The sequence below is a fragment of the Myotis davidii genome, unplaced genomic scaffold (assembly GCF_000327345.1).
Source record: "Myotis davidii unplaced genomic scaffold, ASM32734v1 scaffold326, whole genome shotgun sequence".
Lineage (NCBI taxonomy): Eukaryota > Metazoa > Chordata > Mammalia > Chiroptera > Vespertilionidae > Myotis > Myotis davidii.
In genome coordinates this window covers 287,636-288,286 of record NW_006296626.1, presented here as the reverse complement: position 1 = coordinate 288,286, position 651 = coordinate 287,636, and the positions used below count along the sequence as shown (strand labels likewise).

At 66.1% G+C, this 651-nt stretch overlaps 1 protein-coding gene across 1 annotated transcript in view; it reads left to right on the top strand.

Annotated features, from left to right (window-relative positions):
* TMEM150B (transmembrane protein 150B) overlaps positions 1-651 on the top strand; it is a 5,199-nt gene that overhangs the window by 657 nt on the left and 3,891 nt on the right. The window contains exons 2-3 of the mRNA XM_006772212.2: positions 186-245; positions 330-397. Coding sequence (XP_006772275.2) covers positions 186-245; positions 330-397 — 128 coding nt within the window. The remainder of the gene's footprint in view (positions 1-185; positions 246-329; positions 398-651) is intronic.

The window sequence follows — 651 nt, the reverse complement described above, 5'->3', positions numbered from 1 at the left end:
CTCAGGTACTGGACTCCTGGGTCTGAGGGAGGAGGGGCTGGGGGCCTGCACTCCTGGGTCTGAGGGAAGAGGGGCTGGGGGCCTGGGCTCCTGGGTCTGAGGGAGGAGGCAGTCTGGTTTCTGGGTAACGGAAAGAAAAGTTGCCTGGAAAGCAGCTGCTCATTGGACGTCTTCCCCTCCTTCAGTTTCGCAATCGCCGTGACCAACAAGACTGTGAACCTGACGGAAGGCATCCCCTATATCAGGTAGTGAGGGCGCCTGGCGGGCCCAGAGGGCGGAACGGGGGTCCCGGCTCCGTGGAGTCACAGGTGATGCCGTATCTTCCCCAGTCTCTGCGGATCCTACCCGCCCCAGAGCTGCATCTTCAGCCAGCTGCTCAACATGGGAGCTGCTATGGGTAACTGTCCCAGCCCCTCCTCCCTCAGACCCAGGAGTCCAGGCCCCCAGCCCTCCTCCCTCTGACCCAGTGGTCCAGGCCCCCAGCCCCTCCTCCCTCAGACCCAGGAGTCCAGGCCCCCAGCCCTCCTCCCTCTGACCCAGGGGTCCAGGCCCCAACCCCTCCTCCCTCAGACCCAGGAGTCCAGGCCCCCAGCCCCTCCTCCCTCAGACCCAGGGGTCCAGGCCCCCAGCCCCTCCTCCCTCCGACCCAGG